We start from the raw sequence: 24,514 nt of genomic DNA, 5'->3' as shown, positions 1-24,514 counted from the left end.
AAGTGCCAAGGGAACTGGGATAGTCAATTCCATCTGCTTGGGCTGATCCAGGAGGCCATGTCTGCAGAGGTCTTAGTTAAAGTCCCTGCTAATATTATATTGCTGGTGCCATGTAAGTGGTCATCCCTGGATGGGGCGTTCAGCGAGCAGATGGGGATGGTAGTTACATCACGGGTATGTTCCATTTGTGAAAACGCACTGAGCCGCGTGAATACTAACTTGTGACACATCTGCTTTCCTTCTGTATATCATACTTCCATAAAATGTTTGAAAAATAAGCCTCATCTAGGAGCAATATTTAAACTGAGATTGGGGAGAAGAAGCCGACTACCTAGAGAGCCATGGGCCAGCATTCCAGGAAGAGGAGGCCACAAGTACTGGGGCAGGAAGGAGCTGCTCGTGGTCCAGGAACCTTGAGGCCCTTGCAGCAGGAGGGAACGTGCCATGGTGAGAAGGGTGGGTAGGAGAGCAGAGGCCATGTGGGGTGGCTTTAGTGCAGGAAGAGTCAGGTAAAGAGGTAAAGAGTCAGATTTTGTTCAAAGTGAAGCTGGAAGACTCTGGAGGGTTTTGAACCAAAAAGTGATTTCATAACAATTATATTAAAAAAAATTTTAATGTCATTTAAAGTATTATTAAGTGACATTTGAAAAATGTTACTCTTGGTGACAGACAGAGGGAAGGAGGGCTGGGATAAGGGTTAAAGAAGTACAAATTAGTAGTTGATAGTTGGTCATGGGGATAGGGGACATGACAGAGGGAATTAATGTAGTTAGCATGAATACGACGGCTAGGTGGAAGGCCAGGGGAGGGAGGGAGCAATTGGGGGGATCGATTTATGAACTATATAGATGTCTAACCAATGTACTATATACTTGAAACTAATTTAAATAAATAAATTTAAAAAAATTTTAAAAAGTTACTCTTAAGAAATAAAATAAAATAAAAAATGTTACTCTTATGTTAATAGCACTTTGAAAAGAGTGAGCCACAGTTAGGCCTGAGCAAAGCTTAGGCTTTGCAGCTTAGGCTTGTGCATGACTGACATTACTCCTCTGAGTTAAGAGAGGCTCCTGGCTCAATTCGACCAGTGTCTAGTGAATGCCTGCACCCCACATGGCACTAGGTTGGAAGCAGAGCACCCCAACAGTGAGCTGTATGTCCCCAGGAACTTGGAATGAGGGCGGTGAGTCAGATGAGCACAGCTGGGGGCGGGGGTATAGTTCCAGTGCACAGGGGAGCGAGGAGGCAGGCTGCATGACAAGGAGGGTCCCAGCAGAACTTAGTGGGCTCGTAATACTAAACAGAGAGACGCTGAGAGCAAGTGAGGAAGCAGGAAGTTGTGCAACCTGTCTGGGAAACTCAGCGTGGGGGAATGAATGGCTAGGAGACATGAGTGGAGGAATTTCAAACTGCGGAATCTGATCTTCATTTTGATGCACCTAGCAGGAGCTTAATAAATGCTTGTGGAATGTACAAACATCTGGTTGAACAGAGGATTAAAAGATGAATCACAGGAGATTGCTGACTGGGCCAAGGACTCTTTATGTGCCGGGTCCCCAGGGTACAAATTTGGGACTCATCTTGGTTCTACATTGCTTCAACTACTATCTTTACATCAATGTATTCCAAATTCCCAAATTTATTGCTTTACAGCACTGACCCCACTCCTGATCTCAAGAACCTCTATTTCTAACTAGCTCTTGGACTTCTCTGAAGGGTGTCAGAGGCACCTCAAATTCATACCTTGTTCCCCCAAAGATGCGCTGCTTCTGTAGTTTTCGGACTACATGATTAATTCAGACTCCACAACTAGAAAACTCAGAATACCCTCAATTCCTCCATCCCAGGCCACCCACAATCCAACTGCTCACCCCGCCCCCCACCCCCACAACTATCGACTCATTCCGCCCTCTACTCTAGCCTCAGGCTCCCAGCCAACTGCCTGGCTCCAGGCCCTCAGACCTCTCACCTGTGGGATCTCTTATCTGATTGCACTGTTTGCCAGTTTCCTTATTCTCTCCCACTACACCCGCCCAGAAGTTATCTTCTAGGAGAAAAGAGCATTAACCCAAGAAAAAAAAACAAGCTGAACCGGTCCTCCTGCCACATTCCCCACTTCTCTGCTGTGCCCTTGGCTTCGGCTTCTCCAGGGTCAGTCAGACCCCAGCCCCTTCCTCAGCTTCAGCCTCTGCATAAAGCTCTCCCTGGAGTGCCTGTCTCTACTCTTCACCCCAGGCCACCCACTGCACAAAACAGCATAAAGCACTGGGAACGAGTGGGGCTCACCATTCCCACCTAGAAGATCCCATTAGAGAACTGGAAGGTGCATGACGGCAATCCAGTCTGGTCTCACTGTGGACACAAACGGGCAAAAACAACTGTAGTTTGTGTATCTACATCCGCACCAGCAGGGAGAAAGGTATGGAGAGACACACTCCGGACTTTCAAAAGGGGATGGAAAGTTACTAACCTTTTTTTTACACATGCTGGCAATGGACACACACTCCTTTTAGTTAAAAAATTAACAACAAAAAAAGACCCAACTCCATGCCATCTGTTGTGAGATACCCTCCAAGCAGGCAAGGCTCCTCAGTTGACTCCATGTTTCCCACCAGACCACTTACCCCTTCCTAGCAAGCCATTGGTCCTTTCCCAGTATGCTTTTTACTTTTTCCTAGCTGGCTGTTCTCCCTTTCCCACTAAGCCCTCGCTTTTTCCTAGTACGCTAACAGTCCCTTCCCAGTAGTCTGTTCGCTCTCCAGTGCCCCACAGGTCACCTCTCTGCTGACATAGCTGCCCAGCTGCCCCCTTCATCTGTGTTAAGTACATGACCCCTCACTGCCTAAGCTTTATGTCCATGGCAGATGACCCCTACACAACTGTCAGTGCAAGAAAGGTGACCTTTCTTTGCACGAGATGCCCCGCTGGGCTCTACCCTCCTCTCCTCCAGCCTCTCTGCCTCCCCTCTGACCTTGAACAGGCAGAAGGTCTCACAGGGGCCAAAAGCATCCTCAGTCTGTACTATTCCCCAGAAGGGACAGTAGGGCTGTAGGCTGCTTTATCCATATCATTAGCTCTCTACTCCATTTCCTCCCCCGTGGTCCTTTCCATCCCCTCTTGCTTTGGTGTGCTCCTTTATCTCCTTTACCATCTGAACCCCACTAGAATGGAGAACTCCATGGAAACTCCTTTAGGAACTGCTGAATGGAGGAGTGGATGAGCAGCGTGAGAGGTACAAGAATATGGATGTGGCAGCCTTAGTAATAAAACACTGGATCCCAAGAAAGAACTCAGAGCTAGACAAAGTAGTTGCACTGAAAGCTAAAACCAGGGCCAGGATAGGTATTCTTGACCTTGATACAAAACACTGCTGCATGTACTGCGTTGAATGGTGGCCACCAAAAGATGTGTCTACCTGGAATCTGTGAATGTGACATTATTTGGAAAAAGGGTCTTTGCAGATGTAAGTTAAAGATCTGAAAAGGAGACTATTCTGGATTAGGGTGGGCCCTAAATCCAAGGACAAATGACCTTATAAGACACAGAAGAGAAGACACAGACACAGGGGGAAGGCCATGAAAGCAGAGAATAGAGTGATGTGTCTATACGCCAAGAGACACCAAAGCTTGCCAGCAGCCACTGGAAGCTGGAAGAGGCATGGGACAAACTCTCCCTCAGAGGCTCAGAGGGAGCCAACCCTGCCCACGCCTGGAGTTTGGACTTCTGGCCTCCTGATCTTTAAGAAAATAAATTTCTATTGATTCAAGTCACTCAGTTTGTGGTAATTTGTTATGACAGGCTCAGGCAACTAATACACCACATCAGCCCCTGGGCTCCAGCAAGAGTGTATGGGATGCGAATAGGCAAGGGTTTCTTTATATCACCAGGAGGGAACAGAATAGCATGTTAGAGGCCTGTCATCTTGAAGGCCTGCACTGACCCCATCCTGGCCTCCCTCTCAGACACACGCAGGGAAAGGCTTGTCCAAAGATACTATATTATATCCTGAACTGATGGCTTCTCAGCCCTCAAGATGCAGAGCAAACATTTCCTCTCATGTCACAATCCCATGTACTCAATTCAAGGTCCAGTAACCTAGTCCTTTTTATTGCAAAATGCCTTTGCCCTGCCTCCTGGTTTCTGAAGTCACAACAGTCACAGATGAAGCAGCTATGCCAGAATCCAGTTTTACAGTCAAGCTCCTGGTGAGGGGAATCTAACCCACTGGGTGAAGTCGATAAGCTGGCCCTGGCTCGATTTAGACGGAATTTTTAACTCTGTTCTTATTGTCTTTATCATCATAGTCCACTTGCTCGAGAGCAGCGATTTACCTGCCAGGTTCGAACTTGAACTCGGTTTGGTTCCACTGTATAAACGTTTTCTTCATGCATTGCTAACACTGGAGACTCACAAAAGAAGGTACCTGAAATGAAAGATAAACACGATGACAATAGCAGCTAACTTTTTCCTACTTCCTCAGAACTTAAAAAGTATTCTCACATATGTTCCCTAATTCACCTTTGCCATCACAACTGCTTTGTGAGGGATGTGTTTTTTTGCGTCTTACAGATGAGGAAAGTGAGGCTCCAAGGCGCGGGGAACTGCCGAGGACCACAGCTGCCAGTGACAGCTTGTGCAGGCTCCGGACCTGGTGCAGGGGCTCAGTGCTGGGCTCCCCACCCTGCACCACTCACTAGTGGTGTCTCTTTTCTCCCATCTGGTAGCAGATGCTGCCAGCGGCACAGCACCTCATGGCACAATTGCTTAAGCAAGCATCGGCTTATCTCGGGTGAAACTTTGGAGGCCACAAGTCCTGGTTTCTGTCTTTAGACAGAAGATAATTATATACTAAAAAAAAAAAAAAAAAAAAGCCCAGCTGTCCTGTTGGATAGATAAGAAATTCATACTTGCCCTAGGGAGTCTACGCCAGAAGAGAGAAGATGTGAATTACCAGCACAATACCAGGCAGAGCAAGAAAAGTCTTATAAGAGAACTTCAGGCAACAAAGCATTAGAAGAAAAGAAAAAGAGGGAATAATATGAGGAGAGAGGTGATAACCAGTGGAAACATCCCCAGGGAGGCATGAGGTGTTCAAACGAACACGTGGTGGGTGTCATCCTTGGAACAGTGCAATGGCAAGTCCTCCTGTGAGGTGAGAAGGCCAAGGTCAGGATGAGCGAAGGTAAGAACTCAGCTGGCTGAGCGGCACATCCTGATGGTCACCATGCAGGCTGGAAGATGCTCCCCAAAGGCATCAGGTTCCAATCCCTGGAACCTGTGAATATGAGCTTATATGGACAAGATGTTAAGGTCTTGAGATGGGGAGATTACCCTGGATCATCCAGGTGGGCCCTAAATGCAATCGCTAGTGTCCTTATTAAAAAGGAGGTGGGTTTCAGACAGAAACAATGTGACAGTGGAGGCACAGACTATAATGATGTGACCTTAAGCCAAGCATTATTAGCAGTCACCAAAAGCTGAAGGAGAAAGAAACAGATTCTTCGCTAGAGCTCTGAAGGGACTATGGCCCTGTCGATGCCTTGATTTTGGCCCGGTGAAGCTGATTTGGGACTTCGGACCTTTATAACTGTGAGAATAAATTTTCGTTTAAACTACTCAGTTTGTGCAGCCCCAGTAAAATTCATGTACAGGCATGTACTAAAGAGCAGAGGATAAAGGCAGCCCAGTGAAACAGAGAATTGGAGAGATATATGGGACATAGTTGTTTTGAGAGTATTGGAGCATCTCTGACAATCCATCTTGAAATTCTCAAAGGCGTCCTGGTCAAGATGCCATGGGGTTTACTGCTCTCCATGGTCTGGAACCAGTTCAAATGGTGGATGTGTAGCAAACCCCCTCCCTGGAAAGCACTGCAGCCTTATTTCTGAGCTTTTATTGTCCTGCAGCCCAGGAAGGCTTGTTGACCCAGACCTGGCTACGCTTCTCAACCACCATGACTGGATTCAACAGAGTGTGGCCCAGGGGGCCTGAGAGGCCCTGGCAGCTCAGGGCCAAAGCTGCAGCACTGGCTCTGGAAACATAGGTACAGGCATGAGAACTGACACGAGGGTCTCCCCATGGCCCTGTGCCAGCCCTCTGCTCACTCCACAGGCTCACCCCCCCATCGGATGGTGAGAAAATAAAGCGGGTGCTCTGAGTCCCCTCAGGTGTGGGGGAAAAGGCTCCCACCTGCATTTCGTAATGTGGCTCCAGAAAGCTCAAAGATCACCACCTGTTTTCCATTCCAGACGGCGACAGCATCCTAAAAGGAATTATGGAAATTAATAAGCAATCTGCCATCTGGGCCCCTTGTCATTCTGAATGACCCTAACGACTGACCACGTCTTTTGTCTGTGTTAAAGAAGACCCCCCCGACCGACCCCACAGGTCACCCTCAGTCACCTTGGTGGCGAACACTCCACTGATGTGCATGTCTGTGCGTAGGCTGTGCGTCAACCCCGTGGACAGGAAGGACACACTGAGTAAGCTTGGGGAAACCTGCACCACGGCCACTTGCTGGTGGAAGTGTGACGACATGGCCTGCTCGCTGAGGATCACCACGGAGCTGATGTTGTTCACTGCCAGAAGGTTCTTCCTGGAGCCCCACTTCATTCCCGTGTTGGAGAGAAAGAAACAAAGCGTGAACAAAGGAGAGATACAGTCGAGAAAGCATTATACAATTTCCAAGCACTATTTCTTCTTGTTAAAAAATTATTTTAAAAAATGTATGAGTGTGAAATGTGTACTTTGTAGACAAAGTTTATAATACTGACACCTAGACTCGTGGTAGAGCAGGTATTTACCTATATGGCTGTTCTGGCTTGTGTCTGTTCTGACTGATTGAACATCTTCTAGAATTTACTTTTCTTATATTTAAGAATGCTTATTTTTTAAAATGCATAACAAATTTACACAATGTATTAACTTATCCAGCTTTCCTCCAGTGATATGAAATGCCACCTTTTTTTTAACTTTATAATTTCTTTTTTTCTTTAATTTTATTAGTTTTGAGTATACAGTACATTGGTTATATAATTTATAAAATGATCCCCCTAACTGTATTTTCTCTCCTCTCCACCTAGCCAATACATTAATGCTAACTGCATTCCCAATGCCCGCTCCCCATCCCCGTGACCATCTTTATCAACTACTAGTTTGTACTTTTTTAACCCTTCACCCCATTCTCCCAGCCTCCCAACCCCCCTCCCCACTGTCTATCACCAGATTGTCCTCTATATTTGTGAGTCTGTTTTTGATTAGTTTGTTCTTTTTATTCTTTAGATTCTGTGTATATGAAACGCCACTTTCATAATTTCATATTAAACTTCAAAATCTATATAAATCTGTTTCTGGATTTCCTACTAATCCACTGATATATTTATTCATTCCAGATTAAGCGCTATTTTACTTGCCATGGTTTTGAGATATATTCTAGTATATTATACAGAAATGTTCTGATGTTACAAATTTTTTTCTTCGCCATTTGCTTTCCCAGATGAGTTTAGAATTATTGTGTTGAATTCTCTCAGAAAAAAAGTCATTATTTTTACTGAATGTACATGTAATTCGTAGACTTATTTAGGAAGAAATGGCTCTTTTACAAGATTGAGGCTTCTCTTTGAAGAACACAACATATCCCACTATTTACTCAGTTTTTCTTTTACGTCCTTTAAGAGTTAGTGTGGCTTGCGCTATTATTTAAAATGGCATTTCTTTCCAATATCAGTGAAGTTACATGTGTTTTTCACATATTCTACTAACTACTCTTCAGTAAATGATCTCTATCAGTTTTTCCATTAAAGTTCTTAATATTTTTCTTATAAATGTGAGCTTTCTGCATGTCCTTTATTCTAAGGTATCACTTGATAAGTCACGAATTCAAAATAATAGCTTTCTGTGTAAATATCTCTCCTCTCACAAAAAAACCCCACAAAACAACACTTTACATGTAAACATCAACTGGAAGAGTTGTAAGCCAACTTCACATTAAAATGAAAAAAACAATATACATTGGGAATTGGAAAATATGGTGTTTTAGAGTTCAACACTTCATACCCTTTAAAGTGAACATTTACTGAGCTTAGTTTTCCTTCAATTCTTGTCTTGTTCTCCATTGCCAAGTTTGAAATAAGTTTTTACGTATTCAAACTTGTTAGTCTCTGCTTTTACAACTGCTTTTATTACTTCAAAACAGAGAAAGTTGTATTTACAGATCTGATCATGTCATATGACATTTTTAGCCAGTTCTTTTGTCCTAACTATAAAATATTTGACTCATTAATTCATCTAGAAACTATTTTTATATATGGCCTATGATGAAGATAATAATTCTCAAAATTACTATAAGGTATTCCTAAACTATTTACTAGATAAGTTTTCCTTTCCTGATTAGTATAGGATTAAGTAAATTTTAACTTTAAGATTTACATAGAACAGATCTGAGCGACAACTTCCAGGACAGCAGGGTGAGAAGTCTCGAGAACATTACAGGCATAACTGGTGAAAATTACGAAAAAAACAACCATTTAATTCTCTGGAAACTAGGCATAAGGCAAATGAAGAAGCATGTATTCAAGAAAGTACTAGATCTGGTAAGAATAGCAGAGTCTGCGGCGCCTAAGTCACTCCACTGCCCTCCTCCTGCCCCAAGGCTCACCATGACCAAAGCTCTGCCTAGGCGGGTATGGCTACAAGACGGGGCTCCCTCTCCTTCAGCTCCTCCAGTTCCCCGTGGAGGGCTGCAGCATGTCCCTGCGAGGGGCTAGCTTCCAGCATTTCTCCCCAGCTTTGTGTTACAGAGGCCACTTCAAGGTGAGTAGAGAACTCAGATCTATCCTTAAGAACAGAGTGCTCTGAAGCACTCCCCAAAGGATGTGACTTCATTCGAGCTGGAGTGTGGGTAAGTTCAAGCCTAAAGACACTCTTGAGAACAGAGGAGGCTTTGGTGGTAAGCGTTTAGAGGAGGCTGGTAGCTTCATGACAGCAACAAGCTCAGCAGCAGGCCAGACAGTTTACCAGACAGAACCAGGGGGAGAAAGATATCTAAGAGGAGCCCTCTTGAGTTAGAACAAACCTGACACAGAACTCAAAAACCAACTCTGCCCAAACTTAACTGGACCAAGTGATGCCCTAGGATGGAGCAATTGTCGCCCCAGGGTATTATAGAAAACAGATCAGGCAACTGGGGGGCCTAACAGACTCTGTAATACTAGACAAAGGCAAGAGGCTTAACAGAGATCAGGAAAAGGACAGTCAAGGAGCGCCCTCCTAAAACCACCGGTGTCCCAGCATGACGGTGCATGTGCCCCAGGCTAGGCCCTCTGAGGAGCAGTGTCAGAGGCTTCACACTGCAAGGGAAGGAGACATCACTACAGTGGCCTATCCAGTCAGTCACTAAACAAATAGATAAGCAAACAACAGCAACAAGCCCTAAAGGTGAGTGGGGCAGGAGGGTCGGTATCCCAGAGCTGACACAATATTTTAACTAAAATGTCTAGTTTGCAACAAAAAATAACGTGCCATGCAAAGCAGAATACAACTCACACACAGAGAAAAAAAGCAGGCAACAGAAACTGCCCCAAGAGGGCCCAGATGTTGGACTTTATTAACAAAGACTCCGAAGTAGCCACTATAAACATATTCAAAGACCTAAAGGAAACCAGGCTCAAAGAAGTAAAGGAGGGTGTGATACAATGTCTCACCAAACAGACTTTATTAAGAAAGAATGGAATGCCCGAAAGAAATTGAAACACAAAAAACTAGTACACCAATGTTCACAGCAGCATTATCTATAATAGTCCAAAAGTGGAAACAACCCAAATGTCCATCAGTGGATGAAGGGATAACAAAATGGGATCTATTCAGACAGTGGACTATTACTCAGCCACAAAAAGGAAAGAAATACTGACACATGCTACATTATGGATGAACCCTGAAAACAATGCTCAGTGAAGGAAATCTCACATCTATGCATGTTTTGTGTGATTCCACTGATATGCGATGTCTAGAATAGGCAAATTCATAGAGACAGAAAGTAGATTAGTGCCTCATAGGGCTGGGGGAGGAGGAGAGGGGAAAGAGCAGTCAAGGAGAGCCCTCCTAAAACCACTGGCTTTAATGGGTACGAGATTTCTTTCTGGGGTGATGAAAATGTTCTCAAATTTATTGTGATGGTTGCAAAACTTTGAATATACTAAAAACCATTTGGTATGTTATGTATCTCAATAAAGCTGTTAGATAGATAGATAGATAGATAGATAGATAGATAGATAGATAGACAGACAGACAGATGAAAGTTAGATATAATAGAGATGGAGATAAAGGAATGAGAGGATAGAAAAAATAGATATAGATCACTACAGATCCACAATCCCTTATCTGCAATTCTGAGTTCCAACAAGCCTTTATTTTCACATAGCCTTTTAAGTTGAATAACTGACAAAAATAGATTCAAAGTTCATTATTTCCTCCACTTTTGCAGGGCACAAAATGAGTGCACCTAACGCCCTGGTACAGTTGTACCTTTATCTGTGTGATGTTTCCTTCAAGCTCAGTAGGGGTTTGAAGAGTCCACCTGTCTTTGCCCTCCACTCCTCGGCTGCTCTGGGGTCCTGGCACCTTTCTCCACATGGCTACTCGCCCTTTATTAGTACCTGCTGCCAGAAGACCTACAGGTAAAAACAGAGTTCACAGTCATTGGCTTGAAAAGGGGGAAGAACAGCCGCAAGCTCCCTTCTCTGATCACCCTCTCTGAAGTATCAGCCCATCCGCCCTTACCTGCTGTCTGTTCCTTCACGAGAACTGACGAGTGCCTGGCGGTACGGTGTGTGCGTGTGCACGTGTGGGTTGGTGGGGGTGTTGGTGCTGGTTTCTGTCTCTGTGAAACGAGCCTGTATGCCTGTTCAATCCTCTTTCCTAATGCTAGAATGGCACTTAGTACTCAGCAGGCACAAAATAAATGATGCTCTGGTTCACCTCCTATTCTTTCTGTCCTGTACGTATGTGTACACACTTATACACAGACATATATCTACACATATATATGCACTTCTAAGGTTTCCCATACTGTCTTTTACTTGGGGTTTGGGGAAGGAATGGAGATCATACAGCCATGTTGGCCACACTTTTTAAACCCCTTGATCTTCACGTGGGATAAAAACATTTACTCTTATTTTCTCATTACAGACTGACTTTATTCAAATGAATTTACATATTTATATTTGAGTTACCAGTCTTTGAATAGCCACCATCATCATTTTGTAGCTGAAGGAGCAAAGGTTGAAGCTGGTTCTCTTTCTCCCTTATGTCAGCCCAAGAAATCTCACCTTTGGCTTTACAGTAAGAAACACAGTTTATATTTTCTCCTTTTTCGAAGCCGAACTTCTCCTCTGGACTCAGTACATAATTCTCTCCTCGATCCAAGTCCCAGAATCTACAAGAGAAGAAAGAAAGCCCACTGAGGGGATTGTGTCAGTGGACTGCCCTCAGCTCTGAGTGGCTTGACCAACTTGCAGAGTAAACTGTAAAAATCAGGAAAATGTCATGGCCCTTTGGACTCCAAAAGGAAAAGCAGGTGATCATTACATTTAGATGTTTTGTGCACTGTTCATAATGAAAGGGAGCAGCTGTGAGTAAAAGAGGGTCCATGTGTGACACCATGTCACAATGAGAACAAAACCACGTACACTCAGGAGAATCCCCAGTATCACGTGGAGCTACAGCAGTTAGACGCAAGAGAACATAGCACATCATTCTCTCTATACCAAGCTCAAAAAAAGCAAACCAAACCAAACCAAATAAACAAAAAAAAAACAGGCAAAGCGACTCCACAGGCAGACATCAGGATAGCCACCCTCATCGGTGGGGGGAGCGGGGTAGGAGGCCTGGGGTCTCTTCTATGTTATGTTCTTCGATTGCAGAACTGTTACATGAGTATGTTCGATTTGTGAAAATTCATAATTTGTGTTTTTTTTTCTGTCTGTATGTTATACTTCAATTAAAAAGTTTACTTGGAAGAGACTGACTTTTCATTACATACACCCTGGAGTGTCAGTTCTCACCTGAGGGCTGATTCCCCAGTGGCGGTCACCAGAAGACTGCCTTCGATCAAAGCAATGTCGGCGTGGTGACCCGTTTTCCCACTCAACTTCACCTGTATAATAAAAAACAACCCGAAAGAAGCATGTCAGTTTGCTGAGACTGTGTATCCCTCGGAAAGACAATGCCAGCTTTCCAGGACACACAGGCCAAAGCCGACAATTACTCTGGCACATTAAATGGTTAACAACAGCTGCTGCCCAGCGTGCGGTACGTGGCGAACACTTTTCCTGAGTGTCTACTAAGCTGAGCAGCGTTCAGGCACCACCACGCCCTCTAAGGCAGTTGTCACACCCCGCTTTACAGGGAACAAACCTGCCCAGGGACCACGAGCCAGTGAGTGGCTCAGAGGGGATTCGAACCCAGGTCTATGTGATTCAGTGACCATGTGTTCAACTGCTGTGCTAGAGGATACATAAATGGCCAAATAAATAATGACTTACAAAAAATCAATCTGCTCCATAATCTATAGGAGTATTTTTAGGGAAAGTCCAGAGTTTTCTGAGAAACATGGATCCCCCTGGTATAAACCAAGAAACTAGCAGCAGGGCAATGATGAGCGGTACCTGACCAAGGGACAGGCTGCATCCCAATGCCTTCAGTGTCCTCTTGGTGGTGAGGGCCCGGAGCTGATGCCATGAGGAACCTTCATGGACACTAAGGTGTTTCTCAGTAACCGCAGTAAAACACCTGCTACCCAAGGACAGTGACTGTTATACACACCCCTTGGGTGAAATGATGTGCACGTGTGGCCAAGGGCAGCTGTGACAATGTATATAGTTAGTGAGATCCTTCCATGTCTCATCTGCACGTGGCTGGGAAACAGGGAAATGTCCCTTCTCACGTGGTTCCATCGTGGAGGTAGAAGGCGCTCTGCAAGGTGAGCGGTTATCTGTCACACCCAGGTCTGTAGGCTATGAATTAACCAATCACCGGAGTGCAGCCCTGCGCAGCCCAGACTCTCACCCTTTCTGTCCACTGATGCCTGAAAACTCCTTCACTACTTCCCTGTGAACTGAATGTTGTATAATAAATAATGGTACTAAACAGCTCAGTTGACGGCGCTAAATGGGTCACTGGAACAGATTTGCCAAGGAATTGGAAAGGATGGTTAGATCAGGTCAGGAGAACGCGACCCAAGTGCTCCCTCTCTGCCGAAGCCACTCCCCTACCCACCTTCATCATTTCTTCCACCTCGCCCTCAGGAGTCACCAAGTACAGGGATAGCAGCAGGTTCTCTGTGACCACCACCAGCGCCTCCCTCTTCTCAATGTAGAACAGCATTTGGATAGAGCTGTCTGTGGACGCTGCCATGCTGGTCTTGCCTTTCTCATCCACGTAGTGCACTGTCCCTGAGGACAAAGGAAGCAGTCATCCCGTAGCTTGGTACTCATGAGAAGCCGTTTCTATCTCCTTAGAGGCATTTTCAAAATAAACATCTTCATTACAAAAATTTGCAATAAAAATATTTAAACAACATCTGCACATGACCTCACAGGCTGCCACCTCTGAAATAAGCTCCATTTTATTGGTTTAGTTCAGCCTTTACTCCTATCTCTGCCAGTTCTTCCTTCACCACCAATACCCTTAGAGGTCTCTACATTGATGACTCGCCTGCCTCTGCAGCTTTAAAACCCCTTGATTATCTAACATGAGGTGTACATCTGTCATCCATGCATTGAGGCCCTGGATTATGACCTCCCATAGCCACCAGGCCCTGTCCCCGCTGTCCTGTGCATAGTTGGTTACCTGTCTTGCCCCATCTAAGCCGCAGGGCCTCTCCAGCCAGGAATCCCTCCTCCTGCCCGCCTCGTTTCTGCCGGCCATTTGTCCAACCTCTTGTTCCTCTCTCAGGCTTTTGAGCTCGGTGGGTGGAACCTTCTGCCAGTTCTCAGGAATTTGATTCATTGCTGCTGCTCTCCAGAGCCTCCTCATCCTCCTGGTCTCCTCTCATCTTATTCCCAACTGATAACTTGAGTTCTTATTAAACTGAAAAGCTTGAAGTTCTCTAGAGGCTAATTGCAATAACGAGCATCTACTAGGCACGTACTGTGGCAGGCTCAAAGTTAGGCACTTATGTGTGTTAACTTGGCTGGCATTTCCAGCGAGCTCCTGTGGTAGGTACTCTTACTATCCTGTTTTACATAAACATCAGGAAGCTGAGGCTCACAGATGTGGGATAATTTGCCTCCAAAGCCCACAGCCACCGAGTGTGAGGCAGGACTGACACCCACTGTACACACTTCTTCCAGTTGCCAATGTTTTATTCCTTCACATGTCTCTTTCCCACTTCATCTCCTTGACTCTGTTCCTAAGGGGCCCTTCCATCTCCCCTCTCTGTACCCCCACTGTGCCACATCCACTCCATGCCCTTTCTGGGGCCTTCCCGAATTCCCCTGGCTCTGCCTCTTTACCTTCTGAAATGCAAGGTCTCTCAAAAGCCCACAATCCCTTCTCACTATTATCTGTTCTCTTCTCGTCCTGGTGACACAGCCTCCTCAAACCTCACAATCTTTGTGCGAGCCTCACTTCCACTGGCCTCTTTCCCATAGCAGATATACACTCGTAAACATTCTCATGTGAATGTAAAAGACTCTTTTCTTTCTCTTAACTTCATATTGCATTTATCAGCTGCCACTAGGGAAGACTGTCTCACTATTTACACTAAGGAGAATTGTGTTAAAATCAAGACAGATGGTGCTCAATGCAGACCACCCACAAGGACTGGTTGGCGGTTGCAGGCTGGAAGTAAAACCCACTCCATCCTGTTCACACTCCAGTCCCAGAGCTTATCCAGGTACCAGGCAAATAAGAGGTGCTTCAGAATTATACAGATTGAATAACGGGAGTGCAAGAAAAGCATCTTTTCAAGATGGTTTGTCTGCTGCCGTGCACACAGTAAACAGTTGAGATGTAACTGCTGATCAATTGCTTCCTAGTGAAAACCCCTCAAATACAAATAGAGCTCAACTTATCTCGAATCAGAACAAAGTAAAGCCATTCTTTGAACGCTGGATAAATAACTGCAAAATGCTGGTCTACAGTATCACTCTAAGATTGGCACACATACAGTCTGTTATTTTATGCAGAAATACCATCCATTTGTTTAAAATCCTTATCAGATACCCATAAAACACTTCAATGTCTTAGAATCCCAATCTAAGTTTCTCACCATCCATCAAGCTAACAAAGAATGACAGTCCTTCTTGAGAGCCCATTTTCAAGAAACTTCCAAAGCTACTTTTCCTCCAGTTAAACATGTCCAGGGCTTTCTCATCACCGCTCACAGCCGCCTTCGCCAACTGAACAAGGTCCCTGAAAGTAAATATGACACAGGAAGTCAGGATTCCTCGCTGCCCCTCATTGGAAGGTGCTATCACTACAGATGTGCTGAGAGTGGCTCATTGCTATGACTCCTCCAGTGTCAGGAAAAGCCACATCGCTGCCCCAACCAGCCCCCACCAAGGATGTAAACGTAAGGCCGCCACACGAGCTCACACTTACTCGCCAGGAGGGGGGAGGCGGAAGATGCAGTGAGTCAGGTGCTTTCCGTAGTCGTGTTTCAGCAGGGGTGTCCCTTGTACTCGACCCCTTTGGTCCAACCTCCATAAGAGCAGGACGCCAAGCTGGAAAACCCAACATCACGTGTGGAGGAAATACATTCTCACCAAGTGACTGGTAGGAGGCAAGCGTTAACACTGTGCAACAGAAACATATGCTTATCTCTTTTTTCTGTTTTTTTTTTTTTTCTTCTTTTTTGACAAAACTACTACATGGGCACTGTGAAAAATCCAAGCAATCCAAAAATGTTCAACAAAGGAACCAGAAACTCTTCTTCTATGTGTCCCTTCCCATTCTTACTCCCTGGAGATAACAACTGTCACATGTTCAGTTTTTAAAACAAACTCTTAATTTTAGAACAGATTCCAGATTTATGGAAAAGTTGTGAAGACAGTTCTGAGAAGTCCCACACCTAGTTCCTGTTATTATTAGATCTTACAATAGTGTGGTTCAGAATTAATATTGATACATTATGTTAACCAAAGTCTAAATTCACATTTCCTCAGTTCTTCCCTAACACCTTCTTCCTGTCCCAGGATCCCATCAGGACCCATGTGACATTTGTTCGTCGTGTCTCCTTAGACTTCTCTCGGCTGGGACTGTGTCTCGGACTCTCCTGTTTTTGATGGTCTTGACAGTTCTGAGGAGGTCCATAAGGGATTCTGTAGAATGTCTTTCACTGGGATTTGTCTATTTTTCTCACTGTTGACTGGGGTTGTAGGTTTTAGAAGACCGTAAAGTGTCCTTCTTGTCACATCACATCAGGGGTCAGTGCCTTATCTCTGTGACTTATCTCTGTGATGCTGACCCCAAATCTCCTGGCTGAGGTCATGTTTGTCAGGTGTCTCCATTGTGTAGTTCCTCTCCCCACCACCCCTTTCCATTCTGTACTATTTGGAAGAAAGTCACTATGCATAGGGGTAGGGAGTTATGTCTCATCTCCTTGAACATGAAGCATCTACATAAATTATCTGGAGATTCTTCAGCATGGGAGATTTGCTTCCTCCCCATCATTTAATGATTTATTTAATCATAGATTTATATCAGTATGGAACTGTGGATATGAATATTTATTTCCTACTTTGGGTTATAATCCGAGACTACCATATTTGTTGCTCCAACTGTTCTAGCTTTGGCCATTAGGAGCTCTTTCAGCTGGCTCCTGTGACTCTTTGATGTACCCTGTCATTGTGGGTTTTGTGAGTACTTCCTTACTTCCTAGCACTATAGATATGTTGGGCTCATTGTCCTGCCCTAGTCCTAGAGGCAACCATCAAGGAACTCTGGTTCCTTATACTGAAGGAAATGAACAGAAACCAGGATCTGGGTGCTAGGTGTACTACATGTTCAATTTTAAAGTCATCAAAGTCTCAAATTAATGGCATAGACAAGTGAGAGAGAAGTTCAAGGTGGCAGGGAAGAGACAACTCCATCAGAAGTGGTCCAGGTGGCTCTATGACTGGGGATGAGAGCTAAGCTTTGCCAAATGGCAGTATTTCCATTTGAATCTGTTGGCAAGGTGTTTCCTGCTCAAGGTCAGTGGACATTTTAGCACGCAGTATACTCGTCCTCCCACCTTGCTTTCGATCAGCATTGATTCCAATATCCCCACTTGCTGGCTAACATTGTTTTATTGCATATAGGAATATGATTTTCAAATAAGGTCAGCTAAAAGCAACTTATACAGAAAGTCTCTAAGAAAAGTTATGTAAAATTGAACATAGTATGTAACATGACTATACTTTAAAAGAAAGAAGTAACATGAATATATGTGTAATATGACTATCACATATCATCAGACTAATTTCTTCTTGACTTTGTCAGCTTTATGTAGAATACAAGCACCATTGGTTCCTTTGTGTTTAGTGATTCTTTCTAAATAACATTTTAAAAATTATGCTTGTATAGTGAAAAGGACAAGGACAGAAAAGGAAAATGTTTCCTTCTTCTGCTGCCCAGCCTCCTCCCTAGAGAATCATACTGTGGGATCCTGTATGTCTAAGGACGTTTTATGCACACGTGGCATCTGTAAAGATGTCCCTCTGCTCTTCTCCTCAAGTGCAATTGTCCAGTACTTATTTTTTTAACATAATAATTGACTTTATAGATCTTTATTAGCACACACAAACTTTTAGCTGGCAACTTAACCAGGTTCTTGAATACAATCAAGACATACTGAGCATGTCCACGTTTCTAGGCTGTTGCGGTGAGGGAACTTGTTCCATACAAATGTTCAGAGCTCTTGTACCCTGGGAACAGCAATTCTGTTCAGATACAGGACCATACAGTACACCCTTTGTTTTGACAGAAGGACAGACTCAGCCCACCATGATCATGAATTAAACTTCCATTGACTCCTGAGGATAAAATGAGTCAAATGTGTTCTGTCTCTGATTCCGGCTAACCAGGTAGAAATGTAACATGAAGTGGAGACTTAGAGGCAAACTCTGAGATGTCCCATCCCTTTTTGGCAGGCTTGTACCCTCTTTCAATTCTAAATGTTTTTGAACCTCTCACTGCTACTATAGAGTAATCCTGTGTGTTCAGAGCTGTCTCTTCACTATCTGTCATTCCTTCCAAGTTATTTCAATGACTGTAATTTTATACAGTAAGGCTCTAAAGAAAAGTTACTCATAAGGTGAGAAATCAGCCCTCTCCATGAAGAACAAGAGTGTAATGTATTAAGGGACTAATGTAAAATTAGGATGTTCTAGATGCGATTGTTGGTGACATACTGTCACTTCAAAGGATGAGTCACTGTGTTAGGTTCTCTAACATTTTATCCTGACACTAAGAACTGACCTGCCCTTTGTCATGAATGGGTTTACTGGATCCTACCCTTGGCTGTGCAAGAGAACGCAGGGAACTGAGATCCGGGTCATGTGACATTCTCCCCTCTTCTTTAACAATGGAACTGCTAATGGATATTTAATGGAACATCCACCCAGTATCCCTTTTCTAGGGATCTCTCCACCTCCCTGGGCACCGCCAACTGCTGCATATGTGGGCACTTGACCTGAGCTTAACTTGAGATAGAAAAGGAGGGGTGGGTAATTTTGCATGGAGGCTGAAACGAGAGCCGGTGAGCTCCTTTGTTTTCATCAGCTAGAGATTATGCCATGTAGACACAATGGGACAGAGAAACAGATGACAGTATCAGGAAGGTACACCGAAAGATGCAGAGCTGGCACATAGATGTGTCCTCTAGCACTTCATTCTTAGTTATAGACTAAGTTTCATACACACATAAACAGTCAGCCGTGCTCCTGTCCCTGGAGACCCTGGGACCCTCTGAAGGCTTCAGATAAATTGCACCTTCTTGCTTTAGCTGGTCTGGGTTGGTTTCACTGGTAACCAGACACACGCAAACTAAAGCAGAGTCTCTGGGAGAAGAGCCAAGAGGTCCTCCCTCAGCCAGGCCTGTTGGCTCGGCGGTACAGCACTCCACGTGCTTACCTGTTTGCTGTTACTTCTCTTTCTGCTTAAGCCCATTACTTGATTAAGACTAGCAAAGTTGAGATTTTTCCTAGAAGGATTAAGTATTTCTGCTCTTAAATATTTTGACTCACAGGACTCGATCATCACATATAAGTTTAGTTTCATGCCTGAGTTAATTTACTTTATTAGTTGTCTTCTAATACAGTCAAGATGAGAAAAACAAAATTCAATAATATTGAATTCTTTTGTTCCTGTAGGGGATTTGAAGAGCATTCCTCAGCAGAAAGGTGGGAAAGATCACCAAAGAAGTCTGAATCTGGGGACAGAGCAATGTCATTAGGTGGGAATTGAATAGAAAAATAAAAAATCACCCAGGAAAAAGGAACAAACCAATAGAAAAATGAGCAAGTGATATGACTAGAAAAAGAAATGTTGATTGCTATTGTGATATTCATCATCAACAGCAAGAGAAATGCAAACTAGAACATGACCGAGATAACGCTTTTTCAGAAAAAATTCTGAATTTGGATATAACTCTCTGTGGGGAAGCACATACTGGTATGAGCTGGTGTAAGCTCCACAGAAGGAACTTTGGGAACACCCATCAAACCACAAGTGTACGTGTCCTAAGGCCCAGCTGCCCCACTTCTAGGAATTTCTTTAAACTTCCATATATGTGAAATGACAAAAGCATGAGGTTAGCCACTGCATCACTGTTTGTTTAACAAAAGATTGGGAAAACATTGAAATGTTTATCAGCAGGGGTTGGTGAAATAAATGATAGTACGTTCATATAATGAAGGGTAGGTTAAAAGAGAAGAAGGAAGTTAGCTGTTTACCAATAAAAGAGATCTGTAAGACACAGAATAAAATGAAAAAGCCAGCAACAGCACAGAATTGCATGCTATCACTCTTGTCTCCTTGTATAAGGAGACAAGATCCTCTGTGTGACGTCTCCAGCCAAAACTGTTTAATTTAAAGACATAAGCACAGAGAGAGACAGTCTACATAAAAACTAGTCTGGACTCCTCAAAAATGTCAATGTCACGGAAGACCAAAAGAGAGAGAGGGAAGGGAAGGGAAGGGAAGGGAAGGGAAGGGAAGGGAAGGGAAGGGAAGGGAAGGGAAGGGAAGGGAAGGGAAGGGAAGGGAAGGGAAGGGAAACAAGACCAGAGAATTATTCTTGATTGAAGGAGACTAAAGAGAAATAACAACTAAACACAATGCATGGTCCTTGAGTGGATACTGGGTTAGGACAAGGTCATCTATAAAGAACATTACTGAGACAATTAGAGAAACTATCATATGGACTGCACACTGGGTACTAGTATGGCCTCGATGTTAACTTTTCTGAGTTAAATATGTATAGCAATATCATAGTTATGTAGAATCTCCTCGTTATTAAAGATCAATGCCAAAGTATGTAGAGGTGAAGTATGATGTCTGTGACAAACTCAAATAATCAGGAAAAATATATGTATAAAGAGAGAAAGCAAATATATTACAATGTTAACATGTAGTGCATTTAGGTGTAGGGTATATGGGTGTTCCTTGTACTAGTTTTTAAACTCCTCTAAAGGTTTAAAATTGGCAAAATTGGAAGTTGGAGAAAGAATGCATTTGTATGCGCCTGAGTGTACCTGAAGAAGCTCTGGAGAGACTTTAAGAAGCTATGGATGCTGGAGAGTAGAGAGCGGGAACCATTGGAGATGGGTAGAGAGGCTATTCAAGGTAGATAGCATTTCATATCTTTTGAACTTTAAAACATATCAATGTATTACCTGAAACATGTAAAATAAATGAACACACTGTAAAATTTCTCCTGTACATTCGTGAATCAAATTAGGTCTAGACCAGGGTTTCTCAACCTGGGCACTGTTGACATTTTGGGTGGGATAATTCTCCATTGTGAGATCTGTCCTGTACATTGTGGGATGTTAAGCAATATCTCTGGTCTCCACCCATTCGATGTCAGTAGATACCATCCCCCAACACATTTACACATTGTAACAACAAAAAGTATCTTCAAACACTAACGAATGTCCCCTGAGGAGCAAATCAAGCTGTTTAAGAAGCTCTGAGATACAGGTGACCAGAGAGACTGTGCCACTGGGTCCCTCAGGATACATAAGGCCACTTTGCCAAAACTGGGAGATATAGCAGATCTAATACATAGAAATAAACACGGGGAAGCAACCAAAATGAGGAGACAAAGAAACATGTCCCAAATGAAAGAACAGGATAAAACTCTAGAAAATAACTAAACAAAATGGAGGCAAGCAATCTACAGATATAGATTATCAGATACAGAGTTCAAAACACTGGTTAAAAGATGCTCAATGAACTTAGAGGAAGAATAGATGAACACAGCCAGAACTTCAACAAAGAGGCAGAAAACCTAAAAAAGAACCAACCAGAAATAAAGAAAATATTGTAGAGAATCAACAGCAGATTACATTAAGCAGAGGATCAAATAAGCGATCTGGAAGGAGAGGGAGCAGAAAACATCCAATTGGAACAGCAAAAAGAAATAATAATTTTAAAGAAATAAGGATAGTTTAAGGGCCCTCTGGGACACCAAGCATAACAATATCAAATCTTAGGTGTACTTGAAGGAGAAGAGATCAAGGGATTGAAAATTTATTTGAAGAAATAATGACCGACAAACTCCCTGACTTGGCAAAGGAAATAGACATATAAGTCTAGGAAACGCAGAGTCCAAAACAAGATGAACCCAAAGAGGCCCACACCAAGACACATCATAATTAAAATGCCAGAGGTTAAGGACAAAGAGAGAATCTTAAAAGCAGCAAGAGAAAAACAGTTACTTATCTACAAGGGAACTCCCATAAGACTGTCAGCTGATTTCTCAACAGAAACTTAGAAGGCCAGAAAGGATTGGCATGAAATAGTCAAAGTGATGAAAAGCATGTGGAACATCTTCTACGACAGATCAAATGTTAGGCCACAAAGAAAGTCTCAATAAATTAAAGAAGACTGAAATCATAACAAGCATCTTCTCCCATTATAATGGTATGAAACTAGACATCAATTACAAGATGAAAACTGAAAAAACACACAAACACATGGAACCTAAATAATATGCTATTACACAATGAATGCGTTAAAAATGAGAACAAGGATAAAATAAAAATGTACCTTGAGACAAATAAAAATGCAATGACCCCAAAATTAAGGGGACACAGCCAAATAAATTCTAAGAGGGAAATTCATAGCAACATAGGCCTACCTCAATAGACGAGAAAAATCTCAAATAAACAATCTGACCATACACCTAAAGAAATAAGAAAAACAAGAACGAATAAAGCTCAAAGTAAGTAGAAGAAAGGAAACAATAAAGATCAGAGTGGAAATAAACAAAATAGAGTCTAAGAAAATCCAAAGATCAATGAAACCAAGAACTGGTTCTTTGAAAAGATAAACAAATTAATAAACCTTTACCAGACTCATCAAGACAACAAAGAGAGAAGACCTAAATAAATAAAATTAGAAATTAAAGAGCAGTGACAAATGACACCACAGAAATACAAAAGATTATAAGAAAATGCTACAAACAATTGCCAACAAATTGGACAATCTGTAAGAAATGGATAAATTCCTAGAAACAAACAATATTCCAAAACTGAAACAAGAAGAAACAGAAAATCTAAACAGACTTATAACTACTAACAAAACTAAATCAGTAATAAAAAAAACTCCCCTCAAAAAGAAATCCTGAGCCAGACGGCTTTCCTGGAGAATTTTACCAAACATTTAAAGAAGAATTAACACCTATCAAACTATTTCAAAAAGAGGAGGGAAGGCTTCCAAGCTCATTTTACAAGGCCTGCATTACCTTGATTCCCAAATCAGACAATGACATTACATAAATAAATAATAAACAAACAAACAAATAAACAAATGCAGGCCAATATCCCTGATGAATAAGGATGCAAAAGTCTTCAACAAAGTATTAGTAAACCAAACTGAGCAATACATTAAAAAGATCATTCACCATGATCAACTGGGATTTATTTCTTGGATGTAAGGTTGGTTCAATATCTGTATATAAATTAACATGATACACCTCCCAAACAAATGAAGGATAAAAATCGTATGATCATATCAGCAGATGCAGAAAAAGTATGTGACAGAATTCAGCATCCATTTATGATAAAAAAAACTCTCAGCAAAGTGGAAATAGGAGCCACATATAATAAAGGTCACATATGACAACATAATAAAGGCTACATATGACAAACCCACAACTAACATCATACTCAATGATGAAAAGCTAAAAGTATTTTCCTTAAGATCAGGAACAAGACAAGGATGTCCACTTTCACCACTTTTATTCAACATAGTTTTGGAAGTTCTAGCCACAGCAATTAGATGAGAAAAAGAAATAAAAGTCATCCAAATTAGAAAGCAAGAAGTAAAACTGTCACTATTTGCAAATAACATGATACTATATAAAGAGAACACTAAAGAGTCCATCAAAAAACTATTAGAACTGAAAAATGAATTCAGTAAATTAGCAGGATATAAAATAAATATTCAGAAATTGGTTGCATTTTTATATACCAATAGCAAACTATCAGAAAGAGAAATTAAGAAAACAATCTCATTTATAATTGCATCCAAAAAAATACCTGGAAATCAATTTAATCAAGGAGATAAAAGACCTGTACTCAGAAAACTATAAGACACTGAAGATATAAATAAATGGAAGGATACACAATGCTCATGGATAGGAAGAAATGACATTGTTAAAATGTCCAAACTATCCAAAGCAATCTACAGATTCAATGCAATCTATCAAAGTACCAATGGCATTTTTCACAGAACTAGAACAAATAATCCTAAACTTTATACAGAACCATGAAAGATGCCAAATAGCCAAGCAATCTTTAGAAAGAAGAACGAAGTTGGAGGTGTCAGGTAATCTGATATCAAACTATACTATAAGACAATAGTCATTAAAACAGCATGTTACTGGCATAAAAACAGACACAGATCAATGGAATAGAATAAAACTCCATAATAAAACACACATCAATTAGTCAGTTGATTTATGACAAAGGAGGCAATAACATACAATGCGGTAAAGACAGTCTCTTCAATCAGTGGTATTGGGAAAACTGGACAAATACATGCAAAAAAATGAAACAAGACCACTTTCTTAAACCATATAAAAGAATAAACTGTAAATGAATTAAAGACTTAAATGTAAGAGCCGAAACCATAAAATTTTTAGAGGAAAATATAGGCAGTAAACTCTTTGACACTGTTCTTAGTAATATTTTTTTCTGATATATCTCCTTGGGCAATATAAACAAAAGGGAAAAAAAGGACTATTTTGAACTAAAAAATTTTTGCACAGCAAAGGAAACCATCAACAAAAGAAAAGACAACCTAC

At 42.3% G+C, this 24,514-nt stretch overlaps 1 protein-coding gene across 2 annotated transcripts in view; it reads right to left on the bottom strand.

The window, feature by feature from the left end:
* The window catches only part of IFT140 (intraflagellar transport 140), an 88,471-nt gene that overhangs the window by 54,872 nt on the left and 9,085 nt on the right, over positions 1–24,514 (bottom strand). For both annotated transcript variants that reach the window (XM_016136626.2, XM_036225239.1), the window contains exons 4-12: positions 15,601–15,722; positions 15,269–15,411; positions 13,273–13,448; positions 12,060–12,151; positions 11,325–11,431; positions 10,522–10,667; positions 6,403–6,606; positions 6,190–6,262; positions 4,332–4,423 (exon numbers count right to left, since the gene is read on the bottom strand). In XM_016136626.2, coding sequence (XP_015992112.2) covers positions 4,332–4,423; positions 6,190–6,262; positions 6,403–6,606; positions 10,522–10,667; positions 11,325–11,431; positions 12,060–12,151; positions 13,273–13,448; positions 15,269–15,411; positions 15,601–15,722 — 1,155 coding nt within the window. The remainder of the gene's footprint in view (positions 1–4,331; positions 4,424–6,189; positions 6,263–6,402; positions 6,607–10,521; positions 10,668–11,324; positions 11,432–12,059; positions 12,152–13,272; positions 13,449–15,268; positions 15,412–15,600; positions 15,723–24,514) is intronic.

The sequence above is a fragment of the Rousettus aegyptiacus genome, unplaced genomic scaffold (genome assembly GCF_014176215.1).
Source record: "Rousettus aegyptiacus isolate mRouAeg1 unplaced genomic scaffold, mRouAeg1.p scaffold_m13_p_8, whole genome shotgun sequence".
Taxonomy (NCBI): Eukaryota; Metazoa; Chordata; class Mammalia; order Chiroptera; family Pteropodidae; genus Rousettus; species Rousettus aegyptiacus.
Note: the sequence above shows the minus strand (reverse complement) of the source record. Positions and strands in the feature narration are given on the sequence as shown.